Here is a 23167-nt window from a genome sequence, read left to right as displayed (position 1 = left end):
TAGACAGGTTGAGAAAACACAGACTCTCATGTCTACGTGTGACTGAGCACATTGCATTAAGTCATCAATCAACTTGACATTTTAGGACCTTTGGGTAGCGAGCCAATTAAAGGTTAAAAGACTATCAAATGAGCCAATAAGGTCAAAGAAGGCGAGTTCTTTTCTGTAAATTGAACCAGGTATAAGTACAGCCATTTTGACCATGTGGACTCAGAAGGACAAAGGCCTGGCTTAAAGCCAGAAGCTTGTTGCTGCTGCCAAAATAAAGTTACATTAAAACTACAACCGGAGTTCGTATTTCATTGGAAATTAAGAGATCTAACAGTTACAAACGTAGCTCCCCTGCAGTCAGAATCAGGGGAAGCCATAACGGGGAACAAAGAAATGGCAGACCAATTGAACAAGTACTTTGATTCAGTATTCACTAAGGAGGACACAAACAACCTTCCGGATATAAAAGGGGTAAGAGGGTCTAGTAAGAAGGAGGAACTGAGGGAAATCCTTATTAGTCAGGAAATTGTGTTGGGGAAATTGATGGGATTGAAGGCCAATAAATCCTCAGGGCCTGATGGACTGCATCCCAGAGTACTTAAGGAGGTGGCCTTGGAAATAGCGGATGCATTGACAGTCATTTTCCAACATTCCATAGACTCTGGATCAGTTCCTATGTAGTGGAGGGTAGCCAATGTAACCCCACTTTTAAAAAAAGGAGGGAGAGAGAAAACAGGGAATTATAGACCGGTCAGCCTGACATCGGTAGTGGGTAAAATGATGGAATCAATTATTAAGGATGTCATAGCAGCGCATTTAGAAAGAGGTGACATGATAGGTCCAAGTCAGCATGGATTTGTGAAAGGGAAATCATGCTTGACAAATCTTCTGGAATTTTTTGAGGATGCTTCCAGTACAGTGGACAAGGGGGAACCAGTTGATGTGGTGTATTTGGACTTTCAGAAGGCTTTCGACAAGGTCCCACACAAGAGATTAATGTGCAAAGTTAAAGCACATGGGATTGGGGGTAGTGTGCTGATGTGGATTGAGAACTGGTTGGCAGACAGGAAGCAAAGAGTAGGAGTAAATGGGTACTTTTCAGAATGGCAGGCAGTGACTAGTGTGGTACCGCAAGGTTCTGTGCTGGGGCCCCAGGTGTTTACATTGTACATTAATGATTTAGACGAGGGGATTAAATGTAGTATCTCCAAATTTGCGCGTGACACCAAGTTGGGTGGCAGTGTGAGCTGCGAGGAGGATGTTATGAGGCTGCAGAGTGACTTGGATAGGTTAGGTGAGTGGGCAAATACATGGCAGATGAAGTATAATGTGGATAAATGTGAGGTTATCCACTTCGGTTGTAAAAACAGAGAGACAGACTATTATTTGAATGGTGACAGATTAGGAAAAGGGGAGGTGCAACGAGACCTGGGTGTCATGGTACATCAGTCATTGAAGGTTGGCATGTAGGTACAGCAGGCGGTTAAGAAAGCAAATGGCATGTTGGCCGTCACAGCGAGGGGATTTGAGTACAGGGGCAGGGAGGTGTTATTACAGTTGTATAGGGCCTTGGTGAGGCCACACCTAGAGTATTGTGTACAGTTTTGGTCTCCTAACTTGAGGAAGGACATTCTTGCTATTGAGGGAGTGCAGCGAAGGTTCATCAGACTGATTCCTGGGATGGCGGGACTGACATATCAAGAAAGACTGGATCAACTGGGCTTGTATTCACTGGAGTTCAGAAGAATGAGAGGGGATCTCATAGAAACATTTAAAATTCTGACGGGTTTAGACAGGTTAGATGCAGGAAGAATGTTCCCAATCTTGGGGAAGTCCAGAACCAGGGGTCACAGTCTAAGGATAAGTGGTAAGCCATTTAGGACCGAGATGAGGAGAAACTTCTTCACCCAGAGAGTGGTGAACCTGTGGAATTCTCTACCACAGGAAGTTGTTGAGGCCAATTCACTAAATATATTCAAAAAGGAGTTAGATGTAGCCCTTACTACTAGGGGATCAAGGGGTATGGCGAGAAAGCAGGAATGGGGTACTGAAGTTGCATGTTCAGCCATGAACTCATTGAATGGCGGTGCAGGCTCAAAGGCCGAATGGCCTACTCCTGCACCTATTTTCTATGTTTCTAAGTACTGTGAACAAAGTGATGTTGTTTTCGAATCGTAATGTACAGGGCAGGTCACACATACCTGCAGCTGCATGTCTGCAGATGACTCAGAGTCCACCATCAAGGGTGATGAATGCAAGGCCATTAACATCTTGTTGGTGCTGCGCGGGTGATCATCGTTTCCATTCATGCTGATTCAAAGAGTACGTTTGCAAGGGCTATGGAACAATGGGACACCGCCAACGAGTGTGCAGGCGATCTGCTAAGCCTGTTAAACCCGCAAACCACCATTTTGCAAAGGAGGACAGATCCTCGGAGGATCACAACGAACCAGAGCTTCAGATAGAGGAAGCGGAGGTGCATGGGGTGCACACATTCACCACGAATTGTCCCCCGATAATGCTGAATGTTGAACTAAATGGACTCCCGGTGTCAATGGAGCTGGACACGGGCGCGAGCCAGTCCATCATGGGCAAAAAGCCTTTCAAAAGGTTGTGGTACAACAAGGCCTCAAGGCCAGTCTTAACTCCAGTTCACATGAAACTAAGAACTTACACGAAAGAACTGATTCCTGTAATCGGCAGTGCTACCGTAAAGGTCTCCTACGATGGAGCGGTGCACAAGCTACCACTCTGGGTGTTACGGGCGATGGTCCCACGCTGCTCGGCAGGAGCTGGCTGGGAAAGATACACTGGAACTGGGACGACGTCCGAGCGCTATCGCCCGCTGACGACACTTCGTGTGCCCAGGTCTTAAACAAATTTCCTTCGCTGTTCGAACCAGGCATCGGGAAATTCCAAGGAGCAAAAGTGCAGATCCACCTAATTCCGGGGGCGTGACCCATCCATCACAAGGCGAGAGCAGTACTGTACATGATAAAAGAAAGGGTAGAGATCGAGCTAGACCGGCTGCAAAGAGAGGACATCATTTCACCGATCGATTTCAGCGAGTGGGCCAGTCCTATTGTCACAGTTCTCAAGGGAGACGGCACCGCCAGAATCTGTGGCAATTACAAAGTAACTATCAGTCGTTTCTCCCTGCAGGACCAATACCCACTACCAAAGGCCGACAACCTCTTTGCAACGCTGGCGGGAGGAAAGACGTTCACGAAGCTGGATCTGACTTCAGCCTACATGACACAGGAACTGGAGGAATCATCGAAGGCTCTACCACCATCAACACGCACAAGGGTCTTTTTGTTTATAACAGATGCCCGTTTGAAATCCGATTAGCGGCGGCGATATTCCAGAGAAACATGGAAAGTATACTGAAGTCGGTCCCGCACACCATGGTCTTCCAGGACGACATCTTGGTCACAGGTCGGAACACAGTCGAGTGCCTGCAGAACCCAGAGGAGGTTCTTAGTTGACTCAGGCCCCGCATGGGGCTCAGGTTAAAATGCTCGAAGTGCGTTTTCCTGGCGCGTGAAGTGGAGTTCTTGGGAAGGAGGATTGCGGCGGACAGCATCAGGCCCACCAACGCGAAGACTGAGACAATCGAAAATGCACCAAGGCCACAGAACGTAACGGAGCTGCGGTCGTTTCTGGCACTCTTGAACTACTTTGGTAACTTCTTACCGGGTCTCAGCACACTGCTAGAACCACTGCATGTCTTACTATGAAAAGGGGGCGAATGGGTTTGGGGCAAAAGCCAAGAAAATGCCTTTGTAAAAGCGAGAAAATTGTTATGCTCAAACAAATTGCTTGTATTGTATGATCCATGTAAGCGTTTGGTACTAGCATGTGATATGTTGTCATATGGCGTCGGGTGTGTATTGCAACAAGCTAATGATTTCGGGAAACTGCAACTGGTTGCTTATGCATTCAGGAGTCTTTCTAAGGCTGAGAGAACCTACAGTAACGATTGAAAAAGAAGCATTAGCGTGTGTCTATGGGGTAACGAAAATGCATCAATACCTGTTTAGGCTAAAATTCGAATTGGAAACTGACCATAAGCCATTTATATCCCTGTTTTCCGAGAGTAAAGGGATAAATACTGTTGTGTATCTGTAAAGCATGCACTCCCATGTTCCGCCACCAGGGAGCGCATCCCCTGAATCCAAGCATCCCTTGGGAGCACTGTACAAAAGCCGGCCCCTAAGGCCTGTTCCTCACTCTGGAGTATCTTAATAAAGACTGAGGTCACTGTTACTTTAAACTCCCTGTGTGCATTCTCATCTGTGTTAGGAACACAATAACTGGCGACGAGTATACGAATCCAACGCAAAGATGCAGCAAACTGTGGGTATCCTGGAGAAGTTCTCGGAGGGTGAGGACTGGGAAGTCTATGTTGAATGGCTAGACCAGTACTTTGTAGCCAATGAGCTGGACGGAGAAGGAAACGCTGCAAAAAGGAGAGCGGTCCTCCTCACAGTCTGCGGGGCACCAACCTACAGCTTCATGAAGAATCTTCTGGCTCCGGTGAAACCCACAGATAAGTCGTATAAAGAGCTGTGTACACTGGTTTGGGAGCATCTTAACTACGAGTCTGCAACTGCCAGCAGGCCTCAGGTGACCCAGATGGCTCAGAGACCGCACAAAGGATGAAAGCAAGGCAATTCACACCTTGTTGGTGTTGTGGAGGCTTCCATTCAGCCTATTCATGCCGCTTCAAAGGGTATGGTTGCAAGAGCTGTGGAACAATGGGGCACCTCCAACGAGCTTGCAGACGAGTTGCAAGCTCTGCAAAACCTGCTAACCACCACGTGGCAGAGGAAGATCGGTCCATGGTGGATCAAAGCAATTTCGAGCCTCAGAGAGAGGAGGCAGATACTGAAGTACACGGGGTGCACACATTTTCGACGAAATGTCCACCTATAATGCTAAATGTAAAATTGAATGGCTTACCCGTAGCCATGGAACTGGACACTGGCGCTAGCTAATCCATCATGAGTAAAAAGATGTTTGAGAGACTGTGGTGCAACAAGGCATTCAGACCAGCCCTGAGCCCCATCCACACGAAACAGAGAACATACACTAAAGAGCTTATCACTGTCCTGGGCAGCGCCATGGTCAAGGTCACCTACGAGGGCACGGTGCACGAACTGCCACTCTGGATTGTCCCGGGCGATGGCCCCACATTGCTTGGAAGGAGCTGGCTGGGCAAAGTCCACTGGAACTGGGATGACATCCGAGCACTATCACATGTCGATGAGGCCTCATGTACCCAGGTTCTTAACAAATTTCCTTCCCTTTTTGAGCCAGACATTGGAAACTTTTCCAGGGTGAAGGTGTGGATCCACTTGATCCCAGAGGCACGACCCATTCACCACAAGGCGCGAGCGGTACCTCACATGATGAGGGAGAAAGTGGAAATCGAGCTGGACAGGCTGCAACGCGAGGGCATCATCTCCCCAGTGGAATTCAGCGAGTGGGCCAGCCCAATTGTTCCAGTACTCAAAAGTGATGGCACGATCAGGATTTGCGGCGATTATAAAGTAACTATTAATTGTTTCTCACTACAGGACCAATACCCGCTACCTAAGGCAGACGACCTATTTGCGATACTGGCAGGAGGCAAGACATTCACCAAGCTCGACCTGACTTCGGCCTACATGACGCATGAGCTGGAGGAGTCTTCAAAGGGCCTCACGTGCATCAACACGCACAAGGGACTGTTCATCTACAACAGATGCCCGTTTGGAATTCGGTCGGCTGCAGCGATCTTCCAGAGAAACATGGAGAGGCTATTCAAGTCGGTACCACGCACGGTGGTTTTTCAGGACGACATATTGGTCACAGGTCGGGATACCGTCGAGTTCCTACAAAACCTGGAGTAGGTCCTCCAGCGACTGGATCGCGTAGGGCTGCGGCTGAAGAGGTCGAAATGCGTCATGGCAACAGAAGTGGAGTTTTTGGGGAGAAAGATCGCGGCAGACGGCATTTGGCCCATAGACGCCAAGACAGAGGCTATCAGGAACGCGCCCAGGCCGCAGAACGTCACGGAGCTGCGGTCATTCCTGGCACTCCTCAACTATTTTGGTAACTTCCTACCGGGGTTAAGCACCCTTTTAGAGCCCCTACACGTGTTATTGCGTAAAGGTGAGAACTGGGTATGGGAAAAAAAACAGGTAATTGCTTTTGAGAAAGCCAGAAACATTTTATGCTCCAACAAGCTGCTTGTATTGTATAACCCGTGTAAAAGACTTGTGCTAGCATGTGATGCACCGTCATACGGAGTCGGTGTGTATTACAACAAGCTAACATTGCGGGGAAGTTGCAACCTGTCGCCTATGCCTCCAGAAGCTTGTCTAAGGCCGAGAGGGCCTACAGCATGATTGAGAAAGAAGCATTAGCGTGTGTGTTCTGGGTAAAGAAAATGCATCAGTACCTGTTTGGCCTCAAATTTGAGCTGGAAACCGATCACAAGCCCCTCATATCCCTGTTCGCTGAAAACAAGGGGATAAATACTAATGCCTCAACCCGCATACAAAGGTGGGCACTCGTGCTATCAGCGTATAACTATACCATCCGCCACAGGCCAGGCACCGAGAACTGTGCGGATGCTCTCAGTCGGCTACCATTGCCCACCACGGGGGTGGAAATGGCGCAGCCTGCAAACTTGTTGATGGTGGCGCAGCCTGCAGACTTGTTGATGGTCGTGGAAGTGTTTGAAAATGATAAATCACCTGTCACGGCCCGCCAGATTAGGACTTGGACCAGCCAAGATCCTCTGCTGTCCCTAGTAAAAAACTGTGTACTGCATGGGAGCTGGGCCAGCATCCCCGTTGAAATACAAGAGCTAATCAAGCCGTTACAGCGGCGAAAGGACGAGCTGTCCATTCAGGCAGACTGCCTGTTGTGGGGTAACCACGTAGTGCTACCCAAAAAGGGCAGGGAGACATTCATCTCGGATCTCCACAGCACACACCCGGGTATAGTAATGATGAAAGCGATAGCCAGATCCCACGTGTGGTGGCCCGGTATCGACTCTGACTTAGAGTCCTGTGTACAGCAATGCAGCGTGTGTGCTCAGTTGAGCAACGTGCCCAGAGAGGCACCATTAAGTTTGTGGTCCTGGCCCTCCAGACCATGGTCGAGGATCCATGTCGACTATGCGGGCCCGTTTCTCGGTAAAATGTTCCTGGTGGTGGTGGATGCTTTTTCAAAATGGATTGAATGTGAAATAATGTCGGGAAGCACAGTCACTGCCACCATTGAAAGCCTGAGGGCCATGTTTGCCACCCACGGCCTGCCTGACATACTGGTCAGTGACAACGGGCCATGTTTCACCAGTGCTGAATTTAAAGAATTCATGACCCGCAATGGGATCAAACATGTCACCTCGGCCCTGTTTAAACGCACAACAAATGATTCAACAACACCAGCTTTTGCACCGAGACGATCAACCAGGGCAAGAAGGGACCCAGATTGACTCACGTTGTAAATAGTTACACTATTGACTTTGGCGGGGAGTGTTGTTGTATATGTTGTCTTGTATTTACTCTGTATAGCCACCAGAGGGCTCATCCACTGGAGTCCCAAGGGATCCCATAATCCCCTGGGAGCACAGGTATTTAAGGAGGCTTCACAGGTTGGAGAGGCACTTTGGAGACCTGCAATAAAAGATTACGGTCACACTTTTGAGCTCACAATGTTCAGTCTGACTCTTTCTCCATACACAACAGTACGCACTACCTTCATCGACCCTCCTGGTTACCTCCTCGAAAAATTCAATCGCGTTAGTCAAATGCGATCTTCCCTTAGCAAATTTGTGCTGACTGTCCCTAATTAATCCTTGTCTTTCTAAATGTAGATCTATCCTGTCTTTCAGGACTTTTTCCAATAATTTTCCCACCACTGAGGTTAGGCTGACAGACCTGTAATTACTCAGCCTGTCCCTTTCTCCCTTCTTAAACAAGGGTACCACATTTTCCAGTTCTCCGGCACCATGCCCAAATCTAAAGAGGACTGGAAAATGATGGTCAAGGCCTCTGCTATTTCCTCTTTTACGTCGCCCAACCTATCTTCATAAGTCAACCCCCCTCATCTCCAGAATCAACCTAGTGAACCTTCTCTGAACAGCCTCCAATTCAAGTAGATCCTTCCTTAAATACGGAGACCAAAACTGGACCAAAACTGAGGCCAAGACTAGTGGGAGGCCAGAGGATTGGGAAATTTTTAAAAGCCAGCAGAGAACGACTACAAAAAATGATAGCGAGGGAAGATAGATTATGAAAGTAAACTAACAACAAATATAAAACAGATAGTAAGAGTTTATACAGGTACATAAAAAGGAAAAGAGTGGCTAAAGTAAATGTTGGTCCCCTGGAGGAATGAGACTGGAGAATTAATAATGCAGAACAGGGAAATGGCAGAGACGTTGAACAAATATTTTGCATCGGTCTTCACGGTAGAAGACACTAAAAACATCCCAATAGTCGATAATCAAGGGGCTATAGGGAGGGAGGAACTTAATACAATCACTATCAGTAAAGAAGTAGTACTCGGTAAAATAATGGGACTAAAGGTGGACAGGTCCCCTGGACCTGTGGCCTCACCAATATCCTGTACACTTGTAGCAGGACTTCTCTGCTTTTATACTCTATCCCCCTTGCAATAAAGGCCAACATTCCATTTGCCTTCCTGCCTATTTGCTGTACCTGCATATTCACTTTGTGTTTCATGCACAAGGACCCCCAGGTCTCTCTGTACGGCAGTACTTTGCAATTTTTCTCCATTTAAATTATAAATTTGCTTTTCTATTTTTTTCTGCCAAAGTGGATAACCTCACATTTTCCCACATTATACTCCATCTGCCAAATGTTTGCCTCCCTTAGCCTGTCTATATCCTTTGCAGATTTTTTGTGTCCTCTTAACAATTTGCTTTCCCACCTATCTTTGTATCATCAGCAAACTTGGCTACATTACACTCGGTCCCTTCATCCAAGTCATTAATATAGATTGTAAATAGTTGAGGCCCCAGTACCGATCCCTGCGGCACCCCACTAGTTACTGTTTGCCAACCGGAAAATGACCCATTTATCCCAACTCAGTTTTCTGCTAGTTAGCCAATCCTCTATCCATGCTAATATATTACCCACAACCCCGTGAGCTTTTATCTTGTGCAGTAACCTTTTCTGTGGCACCTTATCGAATGCCTTCTGGAAATCCAAATCCACCACATCCACTGGTTCCCCCTTATCCACCCTGCTCGTTACATCCTCAAAGAACTCCAGCAAATTTTTCAAACATGATTTCCCTTTCATAAAACCATGCTGACTCTGTTTGATTGAATTATACTTTTCCAAATGTTCCGTTACTGCTTCCTTAATAATGGACTCCAGCATTTTCCTGACGACAGATGTTAGGCTAACCGGTCTATAGTTTCCTACTCTTTGTCTGCATCTTTTTTTAAATAGAGGCGTTACATTTGCGGTTTTCCAATCTGCTGGGACCGCCCCAGAATCCAGGGAATTTTGGTAGATTACAACCAATGCATCCACTATGCCTGCAGCCACTTCTTTTAAGAACCTAGGACGTAAGCCATCAGGTCCAGGGGACCTGTCCACCTTTAGTCCCATTATTTTACCGAGTACTACTTCTTTACTGATAGTGATTGTATTAAGTTCCTCCCTCCCTATAGCCCCTTGATTATCCACTATTGGGATGTTTTTATTGTCTTCTACCATGAAGACCGATACAAAATATTTGTTCAACGTCTCTGCCATTTCCCTGTTCTGCATTATTAATTCTCCAGTCTCATTCCTCCAGGGGACCAACATTTACTTTAGCCACTCTTTTCCTTTTTATGTACCTGTAGAAACTCTTACTATCTGTTTTATATTTGTTGTTAGTTTACTTTCATAATCTATCTTCCCTCGCTATCATTTTTTGTAGTCGTTCTCTGCTGGCTTTTAAAAATTTCCCAATCCTCTGGCCTCCCACTAGTCTTGGCCACATCGTATGCCCTTGTTTTCAATTTGATACCATCCCTTATTTCTTTAGTTAGCCACGAATGGTTATCCCTTCTCTTACAGTCTTTCCTTCCCATTGGGATATATTTTTGTTGCAAGTTATGAAATATCTCCTTAAATGTCTGTCACTGCTCATCAACTGTCCCACACTTTAATCTATTTTCCCAGTCCACTTTAGCCAACTCTGCCTTCATACCTTTGTGGTACCTTTTATTTAAGCTTAAATAGCTTTGGAGAAGTAATTAATGTACACTGACAAATGATGTTTTTCTAATTGACATTATGCGGATGGTGCCGTCTTTCAGATGAGATGTTAAACCGAGGCCCCCTCTGTCCTCTCGGATCCCATGGCAGTATTCGAAGATGTGCAGGCGAATTCTCGCCAGTGCCCAGGCCAATATTTCTCCATCGACCACTATCACAAACAGATTATCTGGTCATTATCACATTTTTGTTTTTGGGAGCTTGCTGTGTGCAAATTGGTTGCTACATTGCAACAGTGACTGTACTTCAAAAGTACTCCAGTAGCTGGAAAGAGCTTTGGAATAATTCATCCACCTTATTACGAATACTCCTCACATTTATAATGGGGAACAAAGAAATGGCAGACCAATTGAACAAATACTTTGGATCTGTCTTCACTAAGGAAGACATAAATAACCTTCCGGAAATACTAGGGGTTTGAGGGTCGAGCGAAAAGGAGGAACTGAAGGAAATCCTTATTAGTCAGGAAATTGTGTTAGGGAAATTGATGGGATTGAAGGCCGATAAATCCCCAGGGCCTGATAGGCTGCATCCCAGAGTACTTAAGGAAGTAGCCCTAGAAATAGTGGATGCATTGGTCATCATTTTCCAACATTCTATTGATTCTGAATCAGTTCCTATGGACTGGAGGGTAGCTAATGTAACACCACTTTTTAAAAAAGGAGAGAGAAAACAGGGAATTATGGACTGGTTAGCCTGACATCGGTGGTGGGGAAAATGTTGGAATCAATTATTAAAGATGAAATAGCAGCGCGTTTGGAAATCAGTGACAGATCGGTCCAAGTCAGCATGGATTTATGAAAGGGAAATCATGCTTGACAAATCTTCTAGAATTTTTTGAGGATGTAACTAGTAGAGTGGACAAGGGAGACCCAGTGGATGTGGTGTATTTGGACTTTCAAAAGGCTTTTGAAAAGGTCCCACACAAGAGATTGGTGTGCAAAATTAAAGCATATGGTATTGGGGGTAATGTACTAACGTGGATAGAGAACTGATTGGCAGACAGGAAGCAGAGAGTCAAAATAAACGGGTCCTTTTCAGAATGGCAGGCAGTGACCAGTGGGGTGCCGCAGGGTTCAGTGCTGGGACCCCAGCTATTTACAATATACATCAATGATTTAGACGAAGGAATTGAATGTAATATCTCCAAGTTTGCAGATGACACTAAGCTGGGTGGCGGTGTGAGCTAAGAGGCTGCAGGGTGACTTGGACAGGTTAGGTGAGTGGGCAAATGCATGGCAGATGCAGTATAATGTGGATAAATGTGAGGTTATTCACTTTGGGGGCAAAAACAGGAAGAGAGAATATTATCTGAATGGTGACAGATTAGGAAAAGGGGAGGTGCAACGAGACCTGGGTGTCATGGTACATCAGTCATTGAAGGTTGGCATGCAGGTACAGCAGGCGGTGAAGAAGGCAAATGTCATATTGGCCTTCATAGCGAGAGGATTTGAGTATAGGAGCAGGGAGGTCTTACTGCAGTTGTACAGAGCCTTGGTGAGGCCACACCTAGAATATTGTGTTCAGTTTTGGTCTCCTAATCTGAGGAAGGACATTCTTGCTATTGAGGGAGTACAGCGAAGGTTCACCAGACTTATTCCCAGGATGCCAGGACTGACATATGAGGAGAGACTGGATCAACTGGGCTTGTATGCACTGAAGTTTAGAAGAATGAGAGGGGATCTCATAGAAACATCTAAAATTCTGACGGGATTGGACAGGTTAGAGGCAGTAAGAATGTTCCCGTTGCTGAGGAGTTCCAGAACCAGGGGTCACAGTCTAAGAATAAAGGGTAAGCCATTTAGGACCGAGATGAGGAGAAACGTCTTCACTCAGAGAGTGGTTAACCTGTGGAATTCTCTACTGCAGAAAGTTGTTCAGACCAGTTCGTTAGATATATTCAAAAGGGAGTTAGATATGGCCCTTACGGCCAAAGGGATCAAGGGGTATGGAGAGAAAGCAGGAAAGGGGTACTGAGGTTGAATGATCAGTCATGATCTTATTGCATGGCGGTGCAGGCTCGAAGGGCCGAATGGCCTACTCCTGCACCTATTTTCTGTGTTTCTATGTCCGGAGGTTGTGAAAAGCTTTATATAAAAGCAAGTCTTTCTTTCTTTCGCACTAAATAACATCTCACCTTGTGAAGTTTAATGATTAAAGCTGGTGTCGGCAATGGCTACCTTTGTTCTGTTTCCCTCACCGATTGGAAACTCCTGGATATTTGAAGCTCAACCATTCTTTACTGGGTATGTAACCTGAACAAGACGTGCGGGGAGATGCCATACCGTTCCTCTAACTGGTGCCCAAGTCTAGCACGTTCCCAAGATGGTAACGTTATGCCGTACTAACTGCGTGTGGCTGCAGAGACGGGTGCTTCTGCACAACCGAAAACGGAAGGGAAATTCTGCCGGGACTCTATGCGTAAATCTGACATTTATGGCCCCGCAGGAGCGCAGTTGGTGCACCTGCTTCCTCCCCACACCCAGGAATTTCAAGGCTGCTCTATATATGAGCACTCGGGCTCCCACCCAGTTGATGTCATCTTCAGAAGAGGCCAGATTGATGGTTGGAAGCAGACAATCAGCAGATGGAAACAGAGAAACATAGAAATTTAGAGCGCAGGAGGCCATTTCGGCCCATCGTGTCCACGCCGGTTGTCACACAGCCCTCGGTCAGCAGCCCTAAAAGTTACATATAAATCTATGAACAATGCCGGAAAGGCAAAGAGCACCAGCCCAACCAGTCCGCCTCACACAACTGCGACACCCCTTATACTGAAACATTCTACACTCCACCCCAACCGGAGCCATGTGATTGCCTGGGAGAGGCAAAAACCAGATAAAAACCCAGGCCAATTTAGGGAGAAAAAGTCTGGGAAGATTCCTCTCCTACCCAACCAGGTGATCAAAACTAGTCCAGGAGATCACCCTAGCCTTATTTTATTCCCTGCAGTACTTACCATTATATCTGCGCCGTCCAACAAAAGGTCATCCAGTCTAATCCCAATTACCAGCTCTAGGTCCGTAACCCTGCAGGTTACGGCACTTTAAGTGCCCATCCAACCATCTCTTAAAAGTGGTGACGATTTCTGCATCCACCACTCTTCCAGGCAGCGAGTTCCAGATCCCCACAACCCTCAGAAGCTCCTCCATCAAATTCCCTCTAAACCTTCCACCAACCACCTTAAAACTATGCCCCCTCATAACAGATCCCTCCATCAATGGAAATAGACCCTTACTATCCACTATGTCCAGCCCCTCAATATTTTGTACACCTCAATGAGGTTTCCTCTCAACCTCCTCTGTTCCAATGAGAACAAACCCAGCCTATCCAATCTGTCCTCAAAACGAAGATTCTCCATTCCAGGCAGCATCCTAGTAAATCTCCTCTGCACCCTCTCTAGTGCAATCACGTCCTTCCTATAATACAGTGACCAGAACGGCACGCAGTACTCCAGCTGTGGCCTAACCAAAGTATTATACAATTTAAGCATAACCTCCCTGCTCTTATATTCCATGCCTCGGCCAATAAAGGCAAGCATTCCGTATGCCTTCTTAACCACTTTATCCACCTGGCCTGCTACTTTCAGGGATCTGTGGATAAGCACTCCAAGGTCCCTTTGTTCATCTATACTATTAAATGGCCTACCGGTTAATGTTTATACCCTTTCCTTATTAGCCCTCCCAAAGTGCACCATCTCACACTTCTCCGAATTAAATTCCATTTGCCACTGCTCTGCCCACCTGACCAGTCGATTGATATCCTCCTGCAGCCCATGATTTTCCTCTTCATTATCAACCACACAGACAATTTTAGTGTTGTCTGCAAACTTCTTAATCATACTCCCTATAATCAAATCTAAATCGTTGATATAAACCACAAAAAGCAAGGGACCCAGTACTGAGCTCTGCGGAACCCCACTGGAAACATCCTTCCAGTCACAAAACATCCATCAATCATTACCCTTTGCTTCCTACCTTCAAGCCAATTTTGGATCCAATTTGCCACTTTGCCCTGTATCCCATGGGCTTTAACCTTCATGGCCAGTCTACCATGTGAGACCTTATCGAAAGCTTTGCTAAAGTCCATATACACTATATCGTATGTACTACCCTCATCGATCCTCTTGGTTATCTCCTCAAAAAATTAAATCAGGATAGTCAAACACGATCTTCCCTTAACAAATCCGTGCTGACTGTGCTTAATTAATCCTTGCCTTTCCAAATGCAGATTTATCCTGTCTTTCAGGATTTTTTCCAACCACTGAGTTAAGCTAACAGGCTAGTAATTACTCGGCCTATCCCTTTCTCCCTTCTTAAACAAGGGTACTACATTAGCAGTCCTCCAATCCTCCGGCTCCATGCCCAGATCCAAAGAGGTCTGGAAAATGATGGTCAAGGCCTCTGCTATTTCCTCTTTTACTTCGCTCAACAGCCTGGGATGCATTTCATCCGGGCCTGGGGACTTATCTACTTTCAAAGCTGCTAAACCCCTTAATACTTCCTCTCTCACTATATTTATTTCATCCAGAATATCACACTCCTCCTCGATAGCAGTATCTGCATTACCCCTTTCCTTTGTGAAAACAGATGCAAAGTATTCGTTAAGAACCCTACCAACATCTTCCGCCTCCTCACAAAGATTACACTCATGGTCTCTAATAGGCCCTACCCTTTTTTTAGTTACCCTCTTACTCTATATTCCTCTAAAGATTCTAAAGTATTTAGCCGTTGGTATATGACATAAGCATCCCTTTTTTCCTTAATCCTCCCTGTAAGTCCCTAGACATCCAGGGGGCTCTAGAATTATTTTTCCCAGCCTTTTTCTTTAAAGGCACATGTTTGGCCTGAGCCTTCCGGATCTCCCCCTTGAATGCCTCTCACTGTTCCGACACTGATTTACCCACAAGTAGCTGTTTCCAGTCACTGTGATCAAATCACTCCTTAACTTAGCAAAGTTAGCTTTTCCCCAATTCGGAACTTTTATTCCAGGCCTATTCTTGTCCTTATGTCGGAAAGTGTGAGGTCATCCACCTTGGAAAAAAAATAGTAAAAGGGAATATTATTTGAATGGGGAGAAATTACAACATGCTGTGGTGCAGAGGGACCTGGGGGTCCTTGTGCATGAATCCCAAAAAGTTAGTTTGCAGGTGCAGCAGGTAATCAGGAAGGCGAATGGAATGTTGGCCTTCATTGCGAAAGGGATGGAGTACAAAAGCAGGGAGGTCCTGCTGCAACTGTATAGGGTATTGGTGAGGCCGCACCTGGAGTACTGCGTGCAGTTTTGGTCACCTTACTTAAGGAAGGATATACTAGCTTTGGAGGGGGTACAGAGACGATTCACTAGGCTGATTCCGGAGATGAGGGGGTTACCTTATGATGATAGATTGAGTAGACTGGATCTTTACTCGTTGGAGTTCAGAAGGATGAGGGGGGATCTTATAGAAATATTTAAAATAATGAAAGGGATAGACAAGATAGAGGCAGAGAGGTTGTTTCCACTGGTCGGGGAGACTAGAACTAGGGGGCACAGCCTCAAAATACGGGGGAGCCAATTTAAAACCGAGTTGAGAAGGAATTTCTTCTCCCAGAGGGTTGTGAATCTGTGGAATTTTCTGCCCAAGGAAGCAGTTGAGGCTAGCTCATTGAATGTATTCAAGTCACAGATAGATAGATTTTTAACCAATAAGGGAATTAAGGATTACAGGGAGAGGGTGGGTAAGTGGAGCTGAGTCCACGGCCAGATCAGCCATGATCTTGTTGTATGGCGGAGCAGGCTCAAGGGGCTAGATGGCCGACTCCTGTTCCTAATTCTTATGTTCTTATGTTTATCCATAACCAACTTGAATCTGACTGAATTATGGTCACTGGCACCCAAGTGCTCTCCCACTAATACCCTTCAACCTGCCTAGTTTCATTCCCCAAAACTAAATCCAAGACCAGCTCCTCTCGTGTTGGGCTTGCTACATACTGACTAAAAAAGTTCTCTTGAATGCATTTCAAGAATTCCGCACCCTCTATACCCTTCACACTAAATTTGTCCCAATCAATATTTGGATAGTTAAAATCCCCTATTACTACCCTCTGGTTTTTGGACTTCACAGCAATTTGCCTGCATATTTGCTCCTCTATCTCCCTCCCATTGTTTGGGGGTCTATAATACACGCCCAGCAGTGTTATTGCCCCTTTTTTATTTTTCAATTCGACCCATATGGCCTCATTTGATGATCCCTCTAACATATCATCCCCCCTCACCACTGTAATAGTTTCTGTAATCAGTACCGCAACCCCACCCCGCCTTTTTATCCCCTCTCTATCTTGTCTAAAAATCCTGTAGCCAGGAATACTGATCTGCCAAACCTGCCCCTCTTTCAGCCATGTTTCTGTAATGTCATACTCCCAAGTGTCTACCTGATTAAAAAGAAAAAAAAAGATTTGGATTTATATAGCGCCCTTCACGACCACCGAACGTCTCAAAGCGCTTTACAGCCAATGAAGTACTTTTGGAATGTAATCACTGTTGTAATGTGGGAAATGCAGCAGCCAATTTGCGCACAGTAAGCTCCCACAAACAGCCATGTGATAATGACTAGATAATCTATTTTAGTGATGTTGATTGAGGGATAAATATTGGCCCCAGGACACCGGGGGTAACTCCCTGCTTTTCTTTGAAATAGTGCCATGGGATCTTTGACATCCACTTGAGAGAGCAGACGGGACCTCAGTTTAACACCTCATCTGAAAAACGGCACTTCCAACAGTGCAGCACTCCCTCAGCATTGCACTGGAGTGTCAGCCTAGATTTTTTTAGAATATGGTAAATAGAATTTATAGATTGTGTACAAGGAAATTAAATTGAATCGTCCCACGCACAGTGAGCAGATCAGACCTTGAACCCAGCGATGATACATCTGATGATGCTGGAGGGAGGGGTTATTATATTAGATAGCAAAAGAAGTTGATTGAGACAACTGAAACATTGAGCTGCTGAATAGAATGACCTCTATCCATTAAACACATGACTCAGACATACTCATCCTGCAACTATGGACCAGCTTTCCATCACAGCCCCTGATTGCTACATGTATTATTAGTTTAATCATAATTTAATCAAAGTATTTTTCCCTTTAGCTCTCCTTTCCTGAAGGTGTTTATTCTTGCTCAGATACAGTTCATGCTCACTCACCCTGTACCTCAGCCATATCTTTTATGTATGAGTCAGGACAATGAGTGCCACTAGGAAATTCAACTACAGGAGCAATCACAACCGAGCCTGATTCTGTCCTCACCCAATGTCTGTACAAATACTTTCCAGTAAGGGTCACTGGACAATGATCAAGAACAGGTACTTCTGACCAAATCATGGCCTGTACTGGATCACCAAGTATCCTCCACTAAAACATGGCCATAAAACACCCATACCTGTTGTGGCATCGTTTGAAGCACGAACACGCACGCTGCCGTGATAGACAGATGAGGTTCTGACAGAGTTACGACGAGGCCCTTCAGATATCAGCTCACCTTCTCCGGACTCTGCAGGTAGAGAGAGGATCAAAAGTGGTCACGAGCTGGGAGCAATAAAATTGCTGCATTTTAAACACTGACTGCATAAATCAAAAACAAACCATCATTTCAATCAGAAATAAAACAAGATAACATAGATGGCACTGTGCGAACAAATCGCGGCACTGGGATTGGTCAGTTTGAAAAATCACAGGGATGGGTCAGTGTAGGATTTTTTTTTTTTAATTTGTCCATGGGATGTGGTGTCACTGGCGAGGCTGGCATTTATTGCCCATCCCCAATTGCCCTTGAGAAGGTGGTGGTGAGCCACTTTCTTGAATTGCTTCTGTCCATGTGATGAAAGTGCTCCCACAGTGCTTTTAAGGAGGGAGTTGCAGGATTTTGACCCAGCGATAATGAAGGAATGGTGATATACTTTCAAGTCAGGATGATATGTGACTTGGAGGAGAACGTGGAGGTGGTGGTGTTCCCATGGGCCTGCTGCCCTTGTTCTTCTAGGGGGTAGAGATCGCGGGTTTGGGAGGTGCTGTGAAAAAGCCTTGGCGAGTTGCTGCAGTGCGTCTTATAGATGGTACACACTGCAGCCACAGTACGCCGGTGGTGGGGAGAGTGAATGTTGAAGGTGGTGGATGGGGTGTCAATCAAGCGGGCTGCTTTGTCCTGGATGGTGTTGAGTTTCTCGAGTGTTGTTGGAGTTGCATTCATCCAGGCAAGTGGAGACTATTCCATCACACTCCTGACTTGTGCCTTTAGATGGTGGGAAGCCAGAAGGTAAGACACTTGCTGCAGAATACCCAGCCTCTGACCCTCTCTTGTTGCTATAGTATTTATGTGGCTAGTCCAGTTAAGTTTCTGGCCAATGATGACTCCCAGGATGTTGATGATGGGGGATTTGGCGATGGTAATGCCATTGAATGTCAAGGGGCGGTGGTTAGACTCTCGCTTGTTGGAGATAGTCATTGCCTGGCACTGTATGACGTGAATGTTACTTGCCACTTATCAGACCAAGCCTGAATGTCGTTCAGGTCTTGCTGCATGGGGCATGGACTGCTCCATTATCTGAGGAGTTGCAAATGGCACTGAACACTGTGCAGTCATCAGCAACTGCCCTGAGAAACTCCTGCAGAGATGTCCTGGGGCTGTGATGATTGACCTCCAACAACCACAGCCATCTTCCTTTGTGTGAGGTATTACTTCAGCCAGTGGAGAGTTTTCCCCCTGATTCCCATTGACTTCAGTTTTACTAGGGTTCCTTGATGCCACACTCGGTTAAATGCTGCCTTGATGTCAAGGGCAGTTACTCTCATCTCACCTCTGGAATTCAGCTCTTTTGTCCATGTTTGGACCAAGGCTGCAATGAGATCTGGAGCCGAGTGGTCCAGGCAGAACCTAAACTGGGCATCGGTGAGCAGGTTATTGGTGAGCAAATACTACTTGATAGCACTATCGATGACACCTTCCATCACTTTGCTGATGATTGAGAGTAGACTGATGAGGCGGTAATTGGCCGGAATGGATTTTTCCTGCTTTTTGTGAACAGGACATACCTGGGCAGTTTTCCATATTATCGGGTAGATGCCAGTGTTGTTGCTGTACTGGAACAGCTTCACTAGAGGCGCGACTAGTTCTGGAGCATATCTTCAGCACCACAGCCGGGATGCTGTCGGGGACCATTGCCTTTGCTGTATCCAGTGCGCTCAGTCAATCAAATTTTCTGAAGATTGGCTTCAGTGATGGTGGGGACCTCAGGAGGAGGCAGATATGGATCACTCGACACTTCTGGCTGAAGATGGTTGCAAACGCTTCAGCCTTGGCTTTTGCACTCATGTGCTGGGCTCCACCATGATTGAGGATGGGGATATTCATGGAGCCTCCTCCTCCCGTCAATTGTTTGATGGTCCACCACCATTCATGATTGGATGTGGCAGGACTACAGAGCTTTAATCTGATCCGTTGATTGTGGGATCGGTCACAGGGATCGCTCCATGTGTGAGTGAGAAATCACAGGGATCGCTCAGTGTGTGAGTGTGGGATCGGCCAGTGAGAAATCACAGGAGTCAGTGAGAATCACAGGAATCAGTCAGTGAGAAATCACAGGGATCGCTCAGTGTGTGAGTGTGGGATCGGCCAGTGAGAAATCACAGGAATCAGTCAGTGAGAAATCACAGGAATCAGTCAGTGAGAAATCACAGGGATCAGTCAGTGAGAAATCACAGGGATCGGTCAGCATGACACAGAATGAATCACTGCATTCAGTTATATAGAACTTCTCCTTTGCAAAGTATTCCATTACACTGCAAGAGCTTATACTAGAGGGCTTTGAACTGTGAGTTGGTGAAATGTTGAGAAGTCCAGATCGAGCTGTGTGGGTTGATATTTTTGACAGTTATTTAATGCAGTGCTGCCAGCAACACAAAAGGCTCCTGTCTCTTTCTAATCCCATGAAGGTCATGCTCAATCATTCCTTTCTCGGATTCCGCAGGTCACACTCCTCTGACAGCCTTGCTCGCTCACCTTTTCCAATCAGCACCTCTCACCTGCGGCTGCCTTGTATCCCAGGAATCTGGCAATCTTCTGGTGACAATGTTCCTGCTCCTCACATGTCAGCAGCTGATAGATGAACTGCCAGATCACCTGCTTGGCTGGCGTGTCTAGCACTGGGTAGATGTCAACGATCAGAGTATCGATATTCCTGTGGGGGCACAAGCAGAGATTCAATCCAGAGCGCGTGCCACACAGCTGAAGCTCAGACAGACAGCTTTGTCTTTGGGTTTTTCTGCAGAGGCACAGAACACAACAACACAATGGGAATTTCAGTGGGAAAAAAAAATCTGGGTCCCAATTTCCCACCGGGAAGTGCTCCCGATCTGCTGCCGTAACTTTGGCAAGAGATCGGTGGAACTCCCGAAGAAACGGTGTGAATCGGCGCTTTCAGACCATGACACCATTGCTTCAGGTCTTACAGCAGGACATTGGGACAGGCCCCTGGAAATTCAGCCCCACAGTGTGGGAGCTGATCTCTGTACAGGCCCCAGAGTCAGGGCTGGATTAAGGCTGTGAGGGGCCTAAGGCCAATCGGAGGGAAGGACCTATATATTGCATACAATTCATAAAGTCAAACAAATATAATTGTATATTTATCCAAATTTAACTAACAAAAATCAAAGCTATGGACATTAAAAAAGGGCATACAATTCAAACGGAGAATGGTTTCTTCCTGGCTTTAAACTGTGCTATCAAAATACATATTTTCAAACAAAGACTGGTAGGTTCCGGGCCTTGACTGTGGCAAACACATTACAAAAATCAAAGCTATGTACATTAAAAAAAACAGCACACAGTTCAAGCAGAGATTGGTTTCTTCCTTGCTTAAACTGCGATATCAAACAAAAAATTCTCTGGTTTCTTCTTGGCTTTAGCTGTGGCAAAGTTGTGAATAATATCAAAATTTAATGACATTAAAAAAAACTATTAAAAATGGTTTGTTTGACACACATATGAATAACCCAACAGCAAATAATGTGTTGTCATTCTGATGGCGTTATGAGGACAAATACTGACAAGTTGATAAAATGAGGGGATGGCAAAGCCTAATCCTTACATAGTTACATGAACTGCAAAACTTACAATTTAGAATGCTAGACTAGAAAGTATTTTAGTGAATCTGTTTTTCCCAAAGAAAACAGTATTGAGACGACTATCTTGACTCAAAAAATGACTTGACTTGAAAACACAGGTCAGAATAACATAATATAAGAAAAAGAGAGCAGCTATGGGTCACAAGGGCTTATCGAAGCTGCCCTCCCCCAAAAAACAAATGCATCATTCCAATACCCTGTATAATTTTTCAGACTTAATTTGGAATATTCCTGTTTTACCCTGAATAGGATATCTAGGGGTATCTATGAGGGATATCTCGGGGTATCTGTGGGGGATATCTCGGGGTATCTGTGGGGGATATCTCGGGGTATCTGTGGGGGATATCTCGGGGTATCTGTGGGGGATATCTAGGGGTATCTGTGAGGGATAGCGAGGGGTATCTATGAGGGATATCTAGGGGTATCTATGAGGGATATCTAGGGGTATCTATGAGTGATATCGAGGGGTATCAGTGGGGGATATCGAGGGGTATCAGTGGGGGATATCGAGGGGTATCAGTGGGGGATATCTCGGGGTATCAGTGGGGGATATCTCGGGGTATCTGTGGGGATATTTAGGGGTAACTAGGGGGGATATCTAGGGGTATCTATGGGGGATATCGAGGAGTATCTATGAGGGATAGCGAGGGGTATCTATGGGGGATATCGAGGGGTATCTATGGGGGATATCGAGGGGTATCTATGGGGGATATCGAGGGGTATCTATGGGGGATATCGAGGGGTATCTATGGGGGATATCGAGGGGTATCTATGGGGGATATCGAGGGGTATCTATGGGGGATATCGAGGGGTATCTATGGGGGATATCGAGGGGTATCTATGGGGGATATCGAGGGGTATCTATGGGGGATATCGAGGGGTATCTATGGGGGATATCGAGGGGTATCTATGGGGGATATCGAGGGGTATCTATGGGGGATATCGAGGGGTATCTATGGGGGATATCGAGGGGTATCTATGGGGGATATCGAGGGGTATCTATGGGGGATATCGAGGGGTATCTATGGGGGATATCGAGGGGTATCTATGGGGGATATCGAGGGGTATCTATGGGGGATATCGAGGGGTATCTATGGGGGATAGCGAGGGGTATCTATGGGGGATAGCGAGGGGTACCTATGATGACATACATACTTTACTAAATATTTTTGACATTTGACATCTACATTTCGACTTTCAAAAGATAAATGAAAATTCTTCATCCTTTTGTAAACATTCACAATTATCAAATCTGATATTATTTATGCGTTTATCCTATGAACAGTGTACATAACTCGCCGGGTGAATTTTTTTTGAATATTTATATGTTTCAAGATTGCCACAGAATTTTATACATACTTTGAGCCATAAGGATGCAATATTTTGCACCTCTGAAGATATAATTATGCAGTTATATATGATATTGCTTAACTAACCTTGTAACAAAGATTTAGGGTTAATGATATAAAAATTAGGGCCTAAAAATATATATGAGGGCCTAAGGCCTTATTAGCCTATGGGTTAATCTGGCCCTGCCCACATTGTGTGAGCTAATCTCTGTACAGGCCCCACACAGTGTGTGAGCTGATCTCTGTACAGGCCCCACAGTGTGTGAGCTGATCTCTGTACAGGCCCCACAGTGTGTGAGCTGATCTCTGTACAGGCCCCACAGTGTGTGAGCTGATGTCTGTACAGGTCTCACACAGTGTGTGAGCTG

General features: G+C 45.8%; 1 protein-coding gene across 1 annotated transcript in view; it reads right to left on the bottom strand.

Moving 5' to 3' along the window:
• grid2ipb (glutamate receptor, ionotropic, delta 2 (Grid2) interacting protein, b) overlaps window positions 1-23167 on the bottom strand; it is a 126461-nt gene that overhangs the window by 45275 nt on the left and 58019 nt on the right. The window contains exons 8-9 of the mRNA XM_070901393.1: window positions 20350-20504; window positions 17711-17821 (exon numbers count right to left, since the gene is read on the bottom strand). Of these exons, the coding sequence (XP_070757494.1) occupies window positions 17711-17821; window positions 20350-20504 (266 nt within the window). The remainder of the gene's footprint in view (window positions 1-17710; window positions 17822-20349; window positions 20505-23167) is intronic.

This window comes from Pristiophorus japonicus, chromosome 15, assembly GCF_044704955.1.
Source record: "Pristiophorus japonicus isolate sPriJap1 chromosome 15, sPriJap1.hap1, whole genome shotgun sequence".
Lineage (NCBI taxonomy): Eukaryota > Metazoa > Chordata > Chondrichthyes > Pristiophoridae > Pristiophorus > Pristiophorus japonicus.
Note: the sequence above shows the minus strand (reverse complement) of the source record. Positions and strands in the feature narration are given on the sequence as shown.